At 43.5% G+C, this 19,741-nt stretch overlaps 1 protein-coding gene across 3 annotated transcripts in view; it reads right to left on the bottom strand.

The window, feature by feature from the left end:
• MYO5B (myosin VB) overlaps positions 1-19,741 on the bottom strand; it is a 397,560-nt gene that overhangs the window by 45,581 nt on the left and 332,238 nt on the right. For all 3 annotated transcript variants that reach the window (XM_015121932.3, XM_015121933.3, XM_077975469.1), the window contains exons 23-27: positions 8,525-8,609; positions 7,097-7,245; positions 5,909-6,028; positions 3,851-3,991; positions 339-404 (exon numbers count right to left, since the gene is read on the bottom strand). In XM_015121932.3, coding sequence (XP_014977418.1) covers positions 339-404; positions 3,851-3,991; positions 5,909-6,028; positions 7,097-7,245; positions 8,525-8,609 — 561 coding nt within the window. The remainder of the gene's footprint in view (positions 1-338; positions 405-3,850; positions 3,992-5,908; positions 6,029-7,096; positions 7,246-8,524; positions 8,610-19,741) is intronic.

The following is a 19,741-nucleotide window of genomic DNA, read 5'->3' as shown; positions in this document are numbered from 1 at the left end:
ACTGTCTCCCCGCGTGCCACCAGAGGACACACTGGCAGATCCCTCTGCCCTATGTTTGCCCATGCAAGCCTTACTTTTTCCTAAGTGATTTTTAGTGGCCATATTTTAACTGAAATTGTATTGGGTAGGTCATATATTTATAATCATTCCTGTAGTAGATACAAATTTGCCTTCATTCCAAAGGTGAAGAAACTGCAGCATGGAAAAAGGAAGCTACCTGCTTATGGCTCTCCTTGTCAGCAGACTGTGGCTCAGGGCCTGATCTCCTGCTGTCCAGATTTGTCATCTGCCCTCTCCTGGGGGAGTGTTCCAGGAAGCCTGTCCCCTGAGAATCTTACCTTCAGACTATTGTAGGCCAGATCTGCATCCGGGTCCAAATCTATGTCAGTCTGTGGTGGTTCCACCTGCATGGATAGAGAGACAAAGATGAGCGTAGACCTCGAGCAAGATATTCCACAGAGGTGTTTCCGACTGTGGTCAAACTTGCTCATCCTGCCTGTGCATGAATACCCAACACTCCCACCCTCCACAAGTCCACTTCCTTCCCACCTTCAAAGTGCAGCTCAACACTCCAGCCTACCATGAAGTGCTCCATCAACACCTCCCTCCTGTCCCCACCCCACCTTCCCTCACCTGGTCCCCACAGGCACTTATAGGTTAAATATGTATAACACTGTGTTATGGCTTGAATTTTGCTCCCCAAAAGATATTCTGAAGTCCTCACCCCTAGAAACTGTGAATGTGACCTTATTTGCAAATAGGGTCTTTGCAGATGTAATCAAGTTAAGCTGGGGTCATTAGGGTGGACGCTAATCCAGTCGGAAGAAGACACGGGGAAGATGGCCATGTGAAGAGGGAGGCAGAGGCTGGAGCCACGCAGCTGCCAGGCAGGGAACACCAGGATGGCCAGAAACATGGGAAGTTAAGAGAAAGGCATGAAGCAAATTCTCCCTTAAAGCCTTCAAGAGAGCAGAGGCTGTCAACACCTTAATTTCTGACTTCCGGCCTCCAGAACTCTGAGAGAATAAATTTTTGTTGTTTTGTCATCCAGTTTGTGGTGTTTTGTTTCAGCAGCCTTAGGAAGCTAACACACACTGTAAAACTATGTCTCTAGTAACAAGGTTAACAAGTTACGTTCCAATTTATGAGGGAGGAAACCTCCCTAGTGTGTTGTTTCCTAACTAAACTCTAAGCACCTTGCAGAGAGCTGCTTCCTCCATGACACTACCGCAGGTAGTAGAGATGGCCCACAACACTCCGTAATGCTGTCTGACATCAGAACTCCAAAGCTAGTGCTTGTCTATGGCAATTTCTGGAGTAACAACTCACTAGGATTCAGCTGAGCGAATAATTCCTACAGTTATTTAGCTGCTACTAGACTTAAACTGCCAATGAGAAGGGGTAGAAACAGCTTCATAAATGGTTAACTACTTGGAGTAATTTCAAGTAGTGGGTGATAGTCCCTGAATAAGATGGACTTTTGGAGGTAAAAATGGAAAGGTCACTTACTGAGATTACCTATATGCTAGCTAGCAGTGTTAAGTCCTCCTGCTGTGGATGGACTAGCGTGCCCCAGGCTTGGAGACAGGAACAGGATCCGAGCATCTCCTGTACTCCTCCCAGTTGAAGGATGCCGACACTTAACTGCACTGTTTCCAGCCCTGCAACCTGGGGGTAAAGCCCCTCCAAGGTACCAGTGTCTGTTTTGCCTCCACCAACACCAGTGGTACAGGAGGCTGTGGCTGTCCAGGGTCCGCATTCAACCTGCTGCTCTGGTGAGAGTTCTGTACTTGTGTTCTATGTAGCATGGATTTGCCAAGTGTCCATGGATAATATTGAGTCCATTAGATTCTCAGAAAATGGAGACCACCTACTCAGACTCAAGGGGCTCTATTAAGATGGGCTGGCAGTCATGTTTGTAAGTGGGCAGCCCAAAGGAATCACCCTATTGGCCAAGGTGACTTTGCCAGGCTTGAGAAAGGGAGGTGGCTGGGTGAGAGGTCAAATGCACTGACCATAGACTGTTATAGAGGCCCCACCCTCACTCTCATACTGATGGTACATCCCACGGGCTTCCCTGCCATTCCTCTCAGTGCGTGGCCTCTCTCTGCGGCTGAGACCCGAGCCATCTCTGTCCAGAATGAAGACCCAGGTAGTTCAGGATCCCTCTTTGGACCAACAGCGAATCCAAGAACTTGACCTCCAAAAGCTCCATTTCAGGGTGCTACAGAGGGATCCCATACCCTCCCCCAACCCACTCCTGTCTTTCCTTCCTTAAACTGTCAGAAACAAGGCCATTGTCCCTAAAGAGAGATCCTTAATATACATGACAGAGCTACGGCCCAGGCCTAGAGTTCTAACTATTGTTCCATGGTTATTTTGGAGGAAAAAGATACCCTTTTTTATTTGGTATCCAGAGAAGTTCTAAAGCCAAGATTCCAAAATTAGTTGGCATGTCTGGAATGGGGAGCCTGGAGAATGAATCTTTAGGTATAGCTGGATAGGCCAAGAACTTGTACGTCAGGCACTGTCTGATATCATCTGTGTAGCTTTTCATTGATTTGATTTGCACTTGCCTGTCAGGGCAGCTTTCCCCCTAATTCAGAGTAATTTAGAAACCTGATCTTTTCACTTTCCATTCTGAATCAAGTCCACCTGAGAGATTTAAACCCATCAGCAAGATTTACCCCCCCAGTTACTGCTCGGGGAGGGGGAAAAAACAAGAATTTGCTAGCAATATAGATCAGAATCTGTATCACAATTGATTGCAAAGGGAACACAGGTGTTGCAAAAAATGGGCACAGAAGTGAGGTAAGGGATGGGGATTGAGAACATGGGGTAGGTGTCAAACTCCACAATTAATAATTCAGGCCTGAGAACACACGAAAGGCCTTTTTCAAGCTCACTATGAGGTCAGCTGATGATATAACCCATGGCAGAATTGACCTTGTACCCTTTAGAAGTGGTCCTTCTATCTCCAGAGAAATAAATGGTTCTTTCCTCCTTAGCACTGCTATATTCAATGGATTCTCTACTCCTATGGCACCAACCTGTTCACACTCAACTTGCATTTATTTAAGTGCTACCAAAGTTATTTTTTACTTTTCACATGTGTTATGTCCGGTTTTCCCAGACAAAACATCTAAATTCCTCATAACATTTAAATTCCTCAATCCTCAAGAGAAATCCTGGGGATTTCTCTTACATTGTTATCTGCTGTCCTTTAAGGAACATTTTGTGTACCTACTACATGCCTGGCACTGGCATAGTTCTGAATGCAGCGTGGGTGCCCAATAGTTCCTTGAGATGGAACGATTATTTTTGGGGCTACTAAGATTTCAAACAATATCCTTTCTAGACCCAAGAGGCTGCTGATAATCTGGACTGAGGCAAGGGTGCAGCCATGGGAGAGGACGGTGAGTGACACACACTTGGTCTGCCTCTGACCCAAAAAGGCTGAACCCAAACCCATGCCAGATCCCAGGTATGAAAGGGCGATAGGTTGTCTCTGTGAACATCTGACTTCTGCTGTATTTACACACTTATTACACAGCCTGGTCCTCCTGGCAGGGAGCTCCTCTCTTTGCAAGTAGGTGATGATGCCACAGACTTCCCCCTAGCTTCACCAGTGGAAACCCGGGGCACGAGGGAGCTTACTCCTGTTCAGCTGGGTGGTGTAGGGGCACTCGGAGAAGACTCAGCATGACTCCAATGCAATAAGGAAGAGCCCTCTGAGACTTAGCAGGAGCATGATCCCATGTGGTCACACATGCCACATGAGCCCTGGGAACACGAGCTGGATTGTTCTCTCATCCAAGCACCATAAGCGCACTGCAGCCCCTTCACGTACCTGGACTTTCTTGCTGTCCTGCTGTTCTCTCTTCTCCAGCTGCACTTGCAGCTTCTTCCTCTCCTGCTCCAGCTCCCGTACTCTCTTCTGCAGCTTCAGGAAGACCGTCATGTCCATGGCTGCCTTCTCCAGGCCGATTTCCTTCAAAGGAAGACAGGCGCAGAAAAGAGGTTTTCCTAAATACATGCCTTAGGGAACACACAGCACTTCACTGTCTCCCTCTCTATCAGCCATCTGTCTCCTCTCTCCTCCCAAACATCAATTTGCATCTCAAATACAGAGCCAATGACAACCAAGTAACATTTCTCATATCACAGTTGGTGCTCCAGGCTCATTTTCTGTCCAGATAACATCTGAGTCTCAGCCATTTATATTCCTCCTGTGTGAGCCACTTAAAATGACCAATCATAGATTCCAAGAACAAATGGATCAAAACACAGGCACTTTCTTTGGAAGTTAAAAGAGCTCTCTTCTGGAAAATGGTCCCATGCCGGAGAAACTACAGAACTTGGGACACAGCGCTTTCTAACGAAGATTCAACGTGGTTACCAATCACTGCAATGTGCCATCAGCCATCACTTGATTGCATCTTGAAATGGAATCAATGCTTGCTCTGCCCTGGAACCTATTTATCCAACAGATCTTAAAGCATCTATTTCCCACATTTTGTTCCTTTTGGATTTACGCCCGAGTTTGCCCTCCAGGACTCTAATGCATGGGGACAGGGGTGTACAAACACGTGCATCTGCCTGTGAATGGGGAATGTGTATAAGCACATCCATGTGGATTTTTAAGCACATGTATGTACATGTGAGACAATATAATTTGGTTCCACCAGGATTTAATGAGTACTGGTTCCACCAGTGCTTCATGTTTGACCAGCACTGGACCAGTCTTGACTTCCTTGAAGAACATAAACCCAGTGATGACAATGCTTATGTCTACATATAGACAGTCACACATACAAACACCAGGGTGATATGCCTGGGGTTGAGGCTGACTGAAGCCTCCAGGGGCCTAGGCTTAGAAGACTGCAATGCAAAGCCAAGCGTCTCAAGCCAGCACTTAGGCAAGGCTTACTAAGTGTGTCCAGCAGGCGGCAAGCCATGCAGAACCGCACAGCAGATAGGAGGCCTTCACATAGAACCTCCTTCTCTCCCTCCACCCCCTGCTCCAGCATTCTCTATTGCTCATGGTCTCTTATTTTTCTTTATAGCACTTAGTAGGACCTGCAATCATATCACATGTTTCTTCCCTAACGGCTCGTTGTCTAGCTGTCTGTCAGATGAGGGCAGGGACTTCTCTGGCTCGGTCACCACTGTTTCCCTAGCAACGACCAGCAGATCCTGCACAAAGACCTGCTCCAAACCCATTTGTTTTTATTCTGTCTCTCCTCCATGTTATTTCCACATGCTTTATAAGGTTGTGTGTGTGGCGCGCTCATGTGCCTGTGATCTTCTTTTCAAATGCCAGAGGAAAAATTGTATCTTTTGTACCTTTGACAAAAGTACACACAGACCGGACAGTCCGCTGTGTGGTCCATTTAGTGACTGACTCTCAGAGGCTATTACCAACAAAGATACGGTCACCCAGCATATGTTCATTCCAAATATTTTTTGTTGTTCTGAGTTTTATCCAGCTTCTAAGTGAAGGAGCAATTTTCTTGTGTATTTATTGATATTGCTATATGCACTATGATATTAAGTGGGGATAAGTTGTATCTATTTTAAGGACTTAGCTGTTCCTTCTTAAACCACCTATTTCACCTCTCTGCATCAGTTTCTTGGTTTTTCAAGAGGAATCAGAGATCCATCTTCCTCTTTCCTTTCTGGATAGGGTGTAAGGTAAACAATAATGTATTGCTTTGCACAGTACGTGTTAACTCCAGAGAACTGTCTCTAAATCCACTGCAGTCCAAGTGATCCTCTCTTGAGAATTAGCCCCTGGGCACTCTGGTCGCCACCAGCAGAAGAGTAAATCTCTCTTGGACAGTTCCACACAGAAAAAACACACACTCCCTCTGGCGAAGGGCAGTACCCAAGAGCCTGCATCACTCACCTCCACCTGCTGGAGGGCATCCTCAGTGTCTCCGATGTCAGATGTGGAGATGGAAGGGTAATTGGAGTCAGATTCTAAGCTACTTTGGTTTGATGGGTTCCGCCTATGACCTGGAGTTTGCTGTTCAAGAAGAAAAATGTGACAGCTCATTAGGAACTAATGTTCTTGAGAACTTACTTCTCATGGTGGCAGGCCCTAGAGTTATTCTTCTGCCTAATTTGTAAACAAGAATAGGTATCATTGCTTCTTGGAATGATGGCTAAATAGAGCTAGTCCTATGAAACATGTCACCTACAGTTCTTACTGTAGTCATCCACTTTTCGTCTCTTAATGAAATGCAAATTCCTAACGCTTGGGTCAATTTCTCTGAGAAGTCCTGGAAAAACCTTTCACTCCCAGTCTTGCTTGTGAAATGCATAAAGGCAGTCACATTACCCACTTCTCCCTTGAAAAGAATGTTCCACACCTGGCCAGAATGGCCCCTCCCTTCAACCTGCACTTCCCAAATTTTGTTTATGAAAATAGTAGCATATTAAAAATAGTTTACCATTTATACTGTTCATTTAAAAATGTTTTTTTTTTTTCTGCATCTGATTTGGCTGTCAGTGTGAAAACTGAGCTTGGTAGGACAATTTTAGACTTCTATGGATGTTCCTATTCAGCTTTTCTTCCTGGCTTCTATGCAATTAACTTACTCCATCTTGTTTGAATACTCATTTCTGGAGGAAATGTTTACATGGGTTAAAAAAGAATGACAGATCCTAAAATATCATAAAATTATCTCTATGTATACTACATCTCATCAGATTAGGAGACACAATTAGGCCCTGTGGGTCTCTCTGCCACACACACACTAATGAAGCTGAGAACTCCCATACCCCATTACTGTCTCAACACAGGAAATCTTCCCATAATAGGAACCAGGAAAGATAACACACTTGGGTGGAATGTTCCTTAAACTCATAAGTGAGATCTTCATGACCCCAAAGTTGGAAAAGGAGCTGTCTGTCAGTAGGAATGAATCACCCAGCCCAGCTACTTTTGCCTCTCTGCAGTAATGGCAAGCGCTGCACATACAACACATAGACTGAGCATCACGCATCAGAAAGCAGTGCCTGAGATCATGGGGTCAGAAGCTGGACAGGAGCCGGGACCCGTGCCATGGCACAGCAGAGGCACCCCCCTTGCCTTTATGATGGTCATCTCATCCCGAAGGTTGTCGTATCTCTGCTCCAACTGTGAATATTCCTTCACAAGGTTCTGGTACCGGGATCGCTCCTCCTCCAGTTCTTTCTTCATGAGGAGATTTTCCTTCACAGAGTTCTGGGCAAATTCATCTGGAAAGCAACATGCTAAGCTGCAGTTTTTCTGGATGGATTCCCTCACATGTATTGACTCAAGCTTTCTGATTAATCTCTTGTTAAGAGGCTGCCCATGACGAGCTCATCAGAGGCTCCTGATGAATCTATTAGGCTCCTCACCTACTGCAGAGCAAAGGTGAGTCTCCTTACTCTGGCTTAGTCTTCAGAGAGGGAGACAAAGACTCTGCTCTCAGGGAATGGGGAGACCAAAGTTGGCAGCGTAGGTGAGAATTCCCTCAGTTGATGCCCCAGCCTCTCCTCTGCCAACTGTCACAGCAAATGCTGGCAGCATTCCTGCAAGAACGGCGGCTTATTCACACTGCTTTCCTACTCCTGATCTTTCAGTTCTTGGGAGTGCAGGGAGATCAAAGGAGACTGGGGTGAAAGGAGGGAAGGCAAATAGAGAAGGAAAGGGCACTCCCCTGCCAAAACTTATCATTCACATTAACGGACAGAAGTGTTTTAAAAGGACGTTTAAAAACAGTTCATGTTTTCAAAAAGATGTGATATTGGGTGAGACTGTGTGGTCATGTGGTTCCATCCTCTTGTGCATGAGGAACCTGAGGATGGGAGAAGTGGATTTGCTCTAAATCACGGTGAGTTGGGGCAGAAACTGGGGTCTGTGGACTCCCCCTGCTCCTCCACAGCCGAGTGGCACATGGGGACTGATGGCAGCCCAGGAGCTGGTGGGCACTTGAGAGGGGCTGACCTGGGATCTGATTCAAGACGCTTTCTTCAGTAAACATTAACAGATGACCCAGGGGCTAGAAGAAACCATGATGTGTGGATGGACACGAAAGACAAATGTGAAACCCAGCGATGAGGACAGCTCCCGAGCGCTCACTGCGAGTCACGCACCCTCCTAAGCACTTCACCGGCTGCCTCTTCCTCATTCCTTCCATGAGCCCCCTGATGTCTGGACCTTTATGTCCGCGTAGCAGATGAGCAAACTGAAGGCCTGTTCAAGGCCGCACAGAGGCACATGGCAGAATCATGCTTCGAGTGCGGGCCTCCCTGACTCCAAGTCTCATGTACTATGTTGCCCATTACACATGTCTCACCTCTTTAGACTCTTGAAGCCAAATGTTATAGCAGGATCTTAAAGGTCATTATTCTTTCTTCATCTTCCTCTATTGAGATCCTTTCCCCACTGTAGCCTCCAGTCTAACTGCATGCTTGCTAGGAGTCTTTGGGGGAAGTCAGTGAGGAAAAGAGATTAAAACCCCAAAGAAAACTCAAGTGCTTTGGTACTTACCTTTAGACTGGCACAGGATTTGGTTGTTGAGCTGTTCTTTCTCATCTTTCAAGAGAGCGTTTTCTTGCTCCAGGTCTGTGACTCGCTGGAAGAGAGCAACAGGGGAAAAGTGTCTCGTGATGCTGGGAAGAGGAGAGGCTTCTCTTGTGGGATTTGAGTTTTAACTGGATATGTGTAAATGCTCTTTTTGTTTAAGAAAATTGATTTGGGTAAAGCTTCTTTCGTTTTCAAGGAAAAATGTGCACTAAAAGAAAGATCCCATTAAAACAAGACAGATGAGCTCAGCACTATTTATGGTCATCTAATGTCCAACAAAACATCATGAAAATTCTATCCCAAGCTCACATGCCTTGTTGAGGAACTTACAAAGATAACAGGCTTTCTGAAGAGGGCTGAAGGCCTGTGGATCGTCACCAAGTCAGCAATCCACTGAGGCTATATGATCAAACAGCAAACTGTGTATCATGAATGCAGGATGTGGGCAAACACATCTACACCTGCCACCAGAAGGTTTGCTGAGTGCAATCACTCCCTGGCACCGTGCTCCTTGAGGTTATCTACTAGAACATCTGGAGACTACTGTTCAGAGAATGCAGTTATGCAAGTCTGCACTGAGTCAAGCTGCTGACTGACAATCACCCCCTTCTCCCTATCTCTTTTACTCAATAAATATGAAGGGAGCTAAAAGCTCAGGCCCTTGTTTACTGGAAGCAAGGAGCCCCCGGACCCCTTCTTCCAAATATACTCTTTTGCCTTTGTCTTTATTCCCGCGTTCATCCCCTTTTGTTAAGTCCAACAGGGACTGGTTCCACGTCAGTTTTCATGTTTTTGTATTTGTTTGCCTTTCTTGCTAAATTTTTGAGCTCTCAATCTGGTCTTAGGAAGGCCAAAAGCTCACAATGAACAAATTATCTCTGGTCTTCATCCCACTTGCTTTACCTGTCTTACTGGCCCAGCAAAGTTCAAATTATGGAAAAGAGATGACTTGCTATTGACATTCAACTGTCTAATCTAGTGCTGGACTTCTGATGATGTTGACAAAACCAAAATAAGGTGATTATTACCAGAAAAAAAAGGTATAAAAGAAAAAATACTAATTAAAGAAAAATTGTAGTCTACTCAAAGAGGAGTAAGAATTAAAACTGTGAAGAGGCCAGGCGTGGTGGCTCATGCCTGCAACCCCAGCACTTCGGGAGGCCAAGGTGGGTGGATCACGAGATCAGGAGATTGAGACCATCCTGGCTAACACAGTGAAACCCCATCTCTACTAAAAATACAAAAAATTAGTTGGGTGTGGTGGTAGGCACCTATAGTCCCAGCTACTCGGGAGGCTGAGGCAGGAGAATGGCGTGAACCCGAGAGGCAGAGGTTGCAGTGAGCCGAGATGGTGCCACTGCACTCCAGCCTGGGAGACAGTGAGACTCTGTCTGAAAAAAAAAAAAAAGTGGGGGGCAGATCCAAGATGGCTGAATAGGAACAGCTCTAGTCTACAGCTCCCAGCTGAGCGATGCAGAAGACAGGTGATTTCTGCATTTCCAACTGAGGTACCGGGTTCATCTCACTGGGGCTTGTTGGACAGTGGGGGCAGGACAGTGGATGCAGCTCACCGAGCGTGAGCCAAAGCAGGGCAAGGCATCACCTCACCCAGCAAGAGCAAGAGGTCAGGGAATTCCCTTTCCTAGCCAAGGGAAGCAGTGACAGATGGCGCCTAGAAAATCGGGTCACTCCCACCCTAATACTGCTCTTTTCCAATGGTTTTAGCAACTGGCACACCAGGAGATTATATCCTGCACCTGGCTCAGAGGGTCCCACACCCACGGAGCCTCCCTCATTGCTAGCACAGCAGTCTGAGATTGAACTGCAAGGTGGCAGCAAGGCTGGCGGAGGGGCGCCCACCATTGCTGAGGCTTGAGTAGATAAACAAAGTGGCTGGGAAGCTCGAACTGGGTAGAGCCCACCACAGCTCAAGGAGGCCTGCCTGCCTCTGTAGACCCCACCTCTGGGGGCAGGGCATAGCTGAACAAAAGGCAGCAGAAACCTCTGCAGGTTTAAATGTCCCTGTCTGATAGCTTTGAAGAGAGTAGTGGTTCTCACAGCACGGAGTTTGAGAGCTGAGAACGGACAGACTGCCTCCTCAAGCAGGTCCCTGACCCCCGAGTAGCCTAACTGGGAGGCACCCCCCAGTAGGGGCAGACTGACACCTCACACGGCTGGGTACCCCTCTGAGACAAAGCTTCCAAAGGAATGATCAGGCAGCGGCAATTGATGTTCAGCAATATTCGCTGTTCTGCAGCCTCCGCCACTGATACCCAGGCAAACGGTCTAGAGTGGACCTCCAACAAACCCCAACAGACCTGCAGCTGAGGGTCCTGACTGCGAGAAGGAAAACTAATAAACAGAAAGGACATCCACACAAAAGCCACATCTGTACGTCACCATCATAAAAGACCAAAGGTAGATAAAACCACAAAGATGGGGAAAAAACAGAGCAGGAAAGCTGAAAATTCTAAAAATCAGAGTGCCTCTTCTCCTCCAAAGGAACACAGCTCCTCACCAGTAATGGAACAAAGCTGATGGAGAATGACTTTGACGAATTGAGAGAACAAGGCTTCAGATGATCAAACTTCTCCAAGCTAAAGGAGGAAGTTCGAACCCATTGCAAAGAAACTAAAAACCTTGAAAAAAGATCACACAAATGGCTAACTAGAATAAGCAGTGTAGAGAAGTCCTTAAATGACCTGATGGAGTTGAAAACCATGGCACAAGAACTACATGACAAATGCACAAGCTTCAGTAGCCGATTCGATCAACTGGAAGAAAGGGTTTCAGTGATTCAAGATCAAATGAATGAAATGAAGCGAGAAGAGAAGTTCAGAGATAAAAGAGCAAAAAGAAACGAACAAAGCCTCCAAGAAATATGGGACTATGTGAAAAGACCAAATCTACGTCTGATTGGTGTACCTGAAAGTGATGGGGAGAATGGAACCAAGTTGGAAAACACTCTGCAGGATGTTATCCGGGAGAACTTCCCCAACCTAGCAAGGCAGGACAACATTCAAATTCAGGAAATACAGAGAACGCCACAAAGATACTTCTTGAGAAGAGCAACTCCAAGATACATAATTGTCAGATTCACCAAAGTTGAAATGAAGGAAAAAAGGTTAAGGGCAGCCAGAGAGAAAGGTCGGGTTACCCACAAAGGGAAGTCCATCAGACGAACAGCCGATCTCTTGGCAGAAACTCTACAAGCCAGAAGAGAGTGGGGGCCAATACTCAACATTCTTAAAGAAAAGAATTTGCAACCCAGAATTTCATATCCAGCCAAACTAAGCTTCATAAGTGAAGGAGAAATAAAATCCTTTACAGACAAGCAAATGCTGAGAGATTTTGTCACCACCAGGCCTGCCCTACAAGAGCTCCTGAAGGAGCACTAAACATGGAAAGGAACAACTGGTACCAGCCATTGCAAAAACATGCCAAATTGTAAAGACCATTGACGCCAGGAAGAAACTGAATCAACTAACAAGCAAAATAACCAGCTAACATCATAACGACAGGATCAAGTTCACACATAACAATATTAGCCTTAAATGTAAATGGGCTAAATGCTCCAATTAAAAGACACAAACTGGCAAATTGGATAAAGAGTCAAGACCCATCAGTGTGCTGTATTCAGGAGACCCATCTCAGGTGCAGACACACACATAGGCTCAAAATAAAGTATAGTGGAAGATCTATCAAGCAAATGGAAAACAAGAAAAGGCAGGGGTTGCAATCCTAGTCTCTGATAAAACAGACTTTAAACCAACAAAGATCAAAAGAGACAAAGAAGGCCACTACATAATAGTAAAGGGATCAATTCAACAAGAAGAGCTAACGATCCTAAATATATACACACACAATAAAGGAGCACCCAGATTCATAAAGCAAGTCCTTAGAGACCTACGAAGAGACTTAGACTCCCACGCAATAATAATGGGAGACTTTAACACCCCACTGTCAACATTAGATAGATCAACGAGACAGAAAGTTAACAAAGATATCCAAGAACTGAACTCAGCTCTGCACCAAGCAGACCTAATAGACATCTACAGAACTCTCCACCCAAAACCAACAGAATATACATTCTTCTCAGCACCACATCGCACTTATTCCAAAATTGACCACATAGTTGGAAGTAAAGCACTCCTCAGCAAATGTAAAAGAACAGAAATTTTAACAAACTGTCTCTCAGACCACAGTGTAATCAAACTAGAACTCAGGATTAAGAAACTCAATTAAAACCATTCAACTACATGGAAACTGAACAATCTGCTCCTGAATGACTCCTGGGTACATAACGAAATGAAGGCAGAAATAAAGATGTTCTTTGAAATCAATGAGAACAAAGACACAACATACCAGAGTCTCTGGGACACATTTAAAGCAGTGTGTAGAGGGAAATTTATAGCACTAAATGCCCACAAGAGAAAGCAGGAAAGATCTAAAATTGACACCCTAACATCACAATTAAAAGAAACTAGAGAAGCAAGAGTAAACACATTCAAAAGCTAGCAGACGGCAAGAAATAACTAAAATCAGAGCAGAACTGAAGGAGATAGAGACACAAAAAACCCTTAAAAAAATCAATGAGTCCAAGAGCTGGTTTTCTGAAAAGAGGAACAAAATTGATAGATCACTAGAAAGACTAACAAAGAAGAAAAGAGAGAAGAATCAAATAGACACAATAAAAAACGATAAAGGGGATAACACCACCCACCCCATAGAAATACAAACTACCATCAGAGAATACTATAAACACCTCTATGCAAATAAACTAGAATCTAGAAGAAATGGATAAATTCCTGGACACATACACATTCCCAAAACTAAACCAGGAAGAAGTTGAATCCCTTAATAGACCAATAACAGGCTCTGAAATTGAGGCAATAATTAATAGCCTACCAAGCAAAAAAAGTCCAGGACCAGACGAATTCACAGCTGAATTCTACCAGAGGCACAAGGAGGAGCTGGTACCATTCCTTCTGAAACTATTCCAATCAATAGAAAAAGACTGAATCCTCCCTAACTCATTTTATGAGGCCAGCATCATCCTGATACCAAAGCCTGGCAGAGACACACACACAAAAAAGAGAATTTTAGACTGATATCCCTGATGAACATTGATGCAAAAATCCTCAATAAAATACTGGCAAACCGGATTCAGCAGCACATCAAAAAGCTTATCCACCATGATCAAGTGGGCTTCATACCTGGGATGCAAGGCTGGTTCAACATATGGAAATCAACAAATGTATTCCAGCATATAAACAGAACCAAAGACAAAAACCACATGATTACCTCAATAGATGCAGAAAAGGCCTTGACAAAATTCAACAGCCCTTCATGCTAAAAACTCTCAATAAATTCACTATTGATGGAACATATCTCAAAATAATAAGAGCTATGTATGACAAACCCACAGCCAGTATCACACTGAATGGGCAAAAACTGGAAGCATTCCCTTTGAAAACTGGCACAAGACAGGGATGCCCTCTCTCACCACTCCTATTCAACATAGTGTTGGAAGTTCTGGCCAGGGCAATCAGGCAAGAGAAAGAAATAAAGGGTATTCAATTAGGAAAAGAGGAAGTCAAATTGTCCCTGTTTGCAGATGACATGATTGTATATTTAGAAAACCCCATTGTCTCAGCCCAAAATCCCCTTAAGCTGATAAGCAACTTCCGCAAAGTCTCAGGATACAAAATCAATGTGCAAAAATCACAAGCATTCTTATACACCAATAACAGACAAACAGAGAGCCAAATCATGAGTGAACTCCCATTCACAATAGCTTCAAAGAGAATAAAATACCTAGGAATCCAACTTACAAGGGATGTGAAGGACCTCTTCAAGGAGAACTATAAACCACTGCTCAACGAACTAAAAGAGGACACAAACAAATAGAAGAACATTCCATACTCATGGATAGGAAGAATCAATATCATGAAAATGGCCATACTGCCCAAGGTAATTTATAGATTCAATGCCATCCCCATTAGCTACCAATGACTTTCTTCACAGAATTGGAAAAAAGTACTTTAACGTTCATATGGAATCAAAAAAGAGTCTGCATTGCCAAGACAATCCTAAGCCAAAAGAACAAAGCTGGAGGCATCATGCTACCTGACTTCAAACTATACTACAAGGCTACAGTAACCAAAACAGCATGGTACTGGTACCAAAACCTCTATAGACCAATGGAACAGAACAGAACCCTCAGAAATAATACCACACATCTACAACCATCTGATCTTTGGCAAACATGACAAAAACAAGAAATAGGGAAAGGATTCCCTATTTAATAAATGGTGCTGGGAAAACTGGCTAGCCATATCTAGAAAGTTGAAACTGGATCCCTTCCTTACACCTTACACAAAAATTAATTCAAGATGGATTAAAGACTTAAATGTTAGACCTAAAACCATAAAAACCCTAGAAGAAAACCTAGACAATGCCATTCAGGGCATAGGCATGGGCAAGGACTTCATGTCTAAAACACCAAAAGCAATGGCAAAAAAGCCAAAATTGACAAATGGGATCTAATTAAACTAAAGAGCCTCTGCACAGCAAAAGAAACTACCATCAGAGTGAACAGGCAACCTACAGAATGGGAGAAAATTTTTGCAATCTACTCATCTCACAAAGGGCTAACATCCAGAATCTACAAAGAACCCAAACAAATTTACAGGAAAAAAAAAAACCCCCATTAAAAGTAGGTGAAGGACATGTACAGACATTCTCAAAAGAAGACATTTATGCAGCCAACAGACACATGAAAAAATGCTCATCATCACTGGCCATCAGAGACATGCAAATCAAAACCACAGTGAGATACCATCTCACACCAGTTAGAATGGCAATCATTAAAATGTCAGGAAACAACAGGTGTTGGAGAGGATGTGGAGAAATAGGAACACTTTTACACTGTTGGTGGGACTGTAAACTAGTTCAACCATTGTGGAAGATAGTGTGGCAATTCCTCAAGGATCTAGAACTAGAAATACCATTTGACCCAGCCATCCCATTACTGGGTATATACCCGAAGGATTACAAATCATGCTGCTATAAAGACACATGCACACATATGTTTATTGTGGCACTATTTGCAACAGCAAAGACTTGGAATCAACCCAAATGTCCATCAATGATAGACTGCATTAAGAAAATGTGGCACATATACACCATGGAATACTATGCAGCCATAAAAAAGGATGAGTTTGTGTCCTTTGTAGGGACATGGATGAAGCTGGAAACCATCATTCTCAGCAAACTGTCGCAAGAACACAAAACCAAACACTGCATGTTCTCACTCATAGGTGGGAACTGAACAATGAGAACAGTTGGACACAGGAAGGGGAACATCACACACTGGGGCCTGTTGTGGGTTGTGGGGACAGGAGAAGGATAGCATTAGGAGATATACCTAATGTAAATGTGGAGTTAATGGGTGCAGCACACCAACATGGCACATGTATACGTATGTAACAAACCTGCATGTTGTGCACATGTACCCTAGAACTTAAAGTACAATAAAAACAAACAACAAATGTGTGTGAAGAAAGTTTTTTAAACATGTTTTTGCTATTTATTATTAGAGCAACTATTTGTATGGGTTTTTAAAAAGCAACAGTTCAGCTGTGTTCTAAGAGAATTTGAAATCATTAGTTGGTATACAGGAGGATGGGAAAGGGTTTTTTATAACATGGGGGCTAAACTGCAATTGATTCACCTTTGTGCTTGGATCCCTCAGAGATTCATCCTGCAGTCAAGTAATTTTCCCTACTAAAATCGCATCCCTGCCTTTGTGACATGGATAAGGGCATAGTTGAGCATTGCAAAAAACAGGCAGGGAGAGAATGAGGAACACGTGCCAGTGCCCCCTCAAAATTCAGGCTTCCAGACCTGAGATCTCCCTTCCCCTATGGCTGGCTGATCCATCACCATTCCCCACAGAATGATCTCTCATGATCACATCCTAAGTGTGGTATATGGCAAAGACAACAAATTTCACGGCCGCACAGATCCTGGGCTCTATACACCTGTTTCCCCCTCTATAAAATGTAAACCCGGCTGGGTACAGTGGCTCACGCCTGCAATCCCAGTGCTTTGGGAGGCCGAGGTGGGCAGATCACGAGGTCAGGAGATCGAGAGGATCCTGGCCAACATGCTGAAACCCCATCTCTACTAAAAAAAATACAAAAATTAGCTGAGCGTGGTGGTGCATGCCTGTAATCCCAGCTACTTGGGAGGCTGAGGCAGGAGAATCACTTGAACCAGGGAGTCGGAGGTTGCAGTGAGCCAAGATTGTGCCACAGCACTCCAGCCTGGCAACAGATCAAGACTTCATTTAAAAAAAAAAAAAAAAGAAGAGGAAACCCACTTCACAGAGTTTTTCATCATTTACTGAGATGATGCATGTGAAGTACCAGGCAGAAGTCATTGCATAGAGCAGTTGATTAATGTATGTCGATGGTTCCACATTACTCTTACTGGGCATGAAATGGAAATACACACTTTAAAACCATTCCAGCACTTACCAAAAATTTAAACAGTATCTACTCTTTACAAATTATTCCAGAAATTAGAAGGAACACTTCCCAATTCCATTCTATGAAGCCAGTGTTACTCCGAACCAAAACCAAAGACATCACAAAAAACCAAAACGACAGCCCAGTATCTCTTATGAACATAGATTCAAAAATCCTCAACTGAATACTAGCAAATGGTTATGATAAAAACATTCAAAGTATAAATAGAAGTGAACATCCTCATCCTGATAAAAATCCCACAGCTAATACCACACTTTATGGTGAAAGACTGAATGTATTTCCCCTAAGATCAGGAAGTCAAGGGTGTCTGCTCTTGCCACTTCTATTCAGCATTGTATTGAAGGTTCTAGCCAGGGCAATAGGCAAGAAAGATAAAAAGCATCCAGAATGAAAAGGAAGAAGTAAAACTACCTCTATCTGCAGATGACACAATCTTGTATATAGAAAATACTAAGAAATTCACTTAAAAACTATTAAAATAAATGAGTTCAGGTTGCAGGGTCCAACTTCAATATATAAAACTCAATTGTATTTCTATATATTTGCAATGAACAATCAAAAATAAATTAAGAAAACTATTCCATTATAATGGAATATTTAGGAATAAATTTAACAAGTATAAAATGAAAAAAGATTATTGAAAGAAATTAAAGATCTTAATAGATGGAAAGACATCTTGAGATAATGGATCAAAACACTTTTTAAGATGGCAATACTCCTCAAATTCATCTACAGATTCAATGTAATCCTCACAAAGATCCCGCATGGCTTCTTTGCAGAAATTCATGAGCTGGTCCTTAAATTCATATGTATCTAGGGATCCAGAATACCCAAAGGATCTTGAAGAAAATGAACAAAGCTGGAATAATCACACTTCTAAATTTTAAAACTTACTAGAAGACAAAGTAATAAAGACAGTGTGATACTGGCATAAAGATAGACATACTGATCAGTGAAACAGAATTGACTTTCACATTGACAGTCAATTGATTTTTGACAAGGGTGCCAAAACAATTCAATGAGGAAAAGAATAGTCTCAATCAAAGGTGCTGAAACAAATGGATATCTACATGGAAAAAAATGAAGCTGGACCACTACCTCGTAATATATAAAAATTAACTCAAAATGCATTAAAGACTTAAGCGTAAGGGCTAAAACTATAAAACTCTCAGAAGAAAACATAGTAACAAATCTTTGTGACCTTTGGATTAGGCAGCGTTTTCTTAAATACAATGCCAAAAGCACAAGCAACCAAATTAAAAATAAGTTGAACTTCATTAAAATTTAAAGTTTTTATGCTTCAAACCATCAAGAAAGTGAAAGGGCAACCCATAGAATGGGAAAAAATATTTTCAAATCACCTATCTGATATATCAGCAGTCCCCAAACATTTTGGCACCGGAGATCAGTTTGATGGAAGACAATTTTTCCATGGACCAGGGTGAGGGGGGAATGGTTTCAGCATGGTTCAAGCACTTCGCATTTATTATGTACTTTATGTAACCAGTACATTTATTAGGTACTGGTTACAGTGCTTAAATGCCATCTTTCCTTCCTCTCCTGGCTTTAAATTAAGCTCAAGGCACCAAGAGGTGAGTTAAGGGAGCAGCTTTCCCATCCTTAGCACCATGTAGAAAGGGGCAGGAAAAAATGGCAACATGCTGGAGCTCAGGATTGAGGTCACTGGCTCTCCCCACCCCCAGGAAGTCAGAAGGCAGTGACTCTCACTTAAAGGGACCTCAGCCACTCTGGGGAGCTGCTAATGGGTGTGTAGTGGCCTTACATTAGGTTTGTCCTTTAAGGCCCCACATAGAAAAGTAGGATACACAATACAATACTACTGAGGGCTTGCAAAAGCTCCAAGCACTTTGTTAACACCCTTTTTTTTGAGACAAGGTGTCACCCTGTTACCCAAGCTGGAGTGCTGTGGTGAGATCTCGGATCACTGCAGCCTTGACCTCCCCAGGCTCGGGTGATCCTCCCACCTCAGCCTCCTGAGTAGCTAGGACTACAGGTGCATGCCAACATGCCCAGCTAATTTTTGTATTTTTAGTAGAGATGGGGTTTTGCCATGTTGGCCAGGCTGGTCTTGAACTCTTGGGCTCAAGAGATCTGCCCACCTTGGCCTCCTAAAAGTGGCTGGGTTTACAGGTATGAGCCACTGGTACCCAACCAACACTCTTAACACTCTAGAATTCCTTCAAATTTCAAAGAGTTTTTCAATCTTTCTTTCCCCTCAATTCAAGCAGACTCAGTTTGTCTCATCCATTTATCTGTGGATGGGCTTCCACGAGTTACAAGGAGGCTCTGACAAGCGTGTTTTCAAAAGTCGTCCAGGTAATTCTGAGGCTGTAGAGGTTGAGAGCTGCTGGTCTTATGTTTTTATATCCAGCAGAACTCCTCACCCCACAAGTAAATGATAAGCATAGTCAGGGACTCTTGGTATGGAGAGTCAGGCAAAGGGGCTGGCTTTCTGCCCCACAGGAGGTCAAATCAGATAAAGCTGACAAAAATATACAGGCATCAAACAATTATACCAAGTTGTTATTCTCTGGCAATTTATTTTGCCAAAGAATAATATTTATTGCCTATATTTATTGCCTATAATAATTAACGCAACAGATGT

Source organism: Macaca mulatta, chromosome 18 (assembly GCF_049350105.2).
Source record: "Macaca mulatta isolate MMU2019108-1 chromosome 18, T2T-MMU8v2.0, whole genome shotgun sequence".
NCBI classification, from domain to species: domain Eukaryota; kingdom Metazoa; phylum Chordata; class Mammalia; order Primates; family Cercopithecidae; genus Macaca; species Macaca mulatta.
Note: the sequence above shows the minus strand (reverse complement) of the source record. Positions and strands in the feature narration are given on the sequence as shown.